The sequence below is a fragment of the Plectropomus leopardus genome, unplaced genomic scaffold (assembly GCF_008729295.1).
Source record: "Plectropomus leopardus isolate mb unplaced genomic scaffold, YSFRI_Pleo_2.0 unplaced_scaffold22010, whole genome shotgun sequence".
NCBI lineage: Eukaryota > Metazoa > Chordata > Actinopteri > Perciformes > Serranidae > Plectropomus > Plectropomus leopardus.
In genome coordinates, this window is record NW_024623839.1 from 458 (window position 1) to 1941 (window position 1484).

The 1484-nt window shown below is 38.8% G+C and overlaps 1 protein-coding gene across 1 annotated transcript; it reads right to left on the reverse strand.

Annotated features, from left to right (window-relative positions):
- Positions 1-632: 632 nt before the first annotated feature.
- Positions 633-1174, reverse strand: LOC121965861 (late histone H2B.L4-like). The gene has a single exon (XM_042515975.1). It carries the CDS (start codon positions 1061-1063, stop codon positions 689-691), a length of 375 nt encoding a protein of 124 aa, XP_042371909.1. The 5' UTR covers positions 1064-1174; the 3' UTR covers positions 633-688.
- Positions 1175-1484: the final 310 nt, after the last annotated feature.

Here is a 1484-nt window from a genome sequence, read left to right on the forward strand (position 1 = left end):
CCCGTCACTCAACCCCCCCAATGTTCAACTCAACGCTACGCCCTTGGTTACAATAATGTATAAATAACTACATAATACCACAACAGCAAAACTTACATTTGTGCATGTATGTTTCCATGTTTTTTATATTCATTATTACATTGATTTGAGTAAAGTCACACACATTAAACTGTATTTTCATGTGTAAAAACTGAGGGTGAAACAAGTTAACAGTGAAGAAATGTGTACAATTAAATGCAAAGATAACATTACCTGATAAATGATCAATAATCAATATGATGTGTGTTTACAGAAATACAGACTGCAAGGGCCAGAAATAAATTTGAAAGTTAACTTTATATCTTATCACAACTTTTGAAATGTAAAAAACTACAGCAGGTCCAACCAGCTCATAAGTAGTGAAAAATAAAATGCACTTTTTAATTTGCTTTATACACAAGTTTCTCTCTCCTGTTTACTGACACATTTTAACTCCTAACTGTTGATTGGTTAATACCTGTGATAAATAGGAAGTAATTGATTAAATATGTAAATAACTGATCAATAATAAAACACATTGGCAGATATTTTCAATGTAAGTGAGGAAATGAGCTCTGAGTAGATGGAGTGTGGCTCTGAAAAGAGCCTTCTTGTTGTTGTTGTTGTTGTTGTTGTTGTTGTTGTTGTTGTTTACAGGTGAGCTTCCTGTTTACTTGGAGCTGGTGTACTTGGTGACGGCCTTGGTGCCCTCGGACACGGCGTGCTTGGCCAGCTCCCCGGGCAGCAGCAGGCGCACGGCGGTCTGGATCTCCCGGGAGGTGACGGTGGAGCGCTTGTTGTAGAGCGCCAGGCGCGAGCCCTCACCGGCGACGCGCTCAAAGATGTCCCCGACGAAAGAGTTCATGATGCCCATGGCTTTGGAGGAGATGCCGGTGTCGGGGTGGACCTGCTTCAGCACCTTGTAGACGTAGATGGCGTAGCTCTCCTTCCGGCCTTTTCTCCTCCTCTTAACAACTTTGCTCTGAGTTTTAGCGGCTTTTTTGGAGCCTTTCCGGGCGGGTTTGGGGAGAGCTGAGTCAGACATTTTCACGGAATTTAATATAAACAGTTATCTGAGACGCGAACTCGTCTTTTAACTTATATGCGCTTTATGCAAATGAAGTGTGCCATCGCACGTACGGGATTGGCTGAGCGCTGTGATCGACACTGAGCATGCGCACTCACAACCATCCTGAGTTTGAATTTTTAAATATCAGAAAAAATATCATGTAATTCACGTTTAACCCTTTGAAACTGTTTTCATTTATTAGCAAGAAATTCGCGAAAATAAAATAAAAATACCTTAGCACAATTTAGAAAAAATAAGAAAAGGACAAGGTAAAAAAAAAAGAAAGAAAAATGAATTACCCCAAAAACTGCTATAATTTAACAAAATGTATCTATTTTTATCCTGTAAAATAATTTTAAAATCATAATTATAATGATTATGAATATAGTTTTCAGCA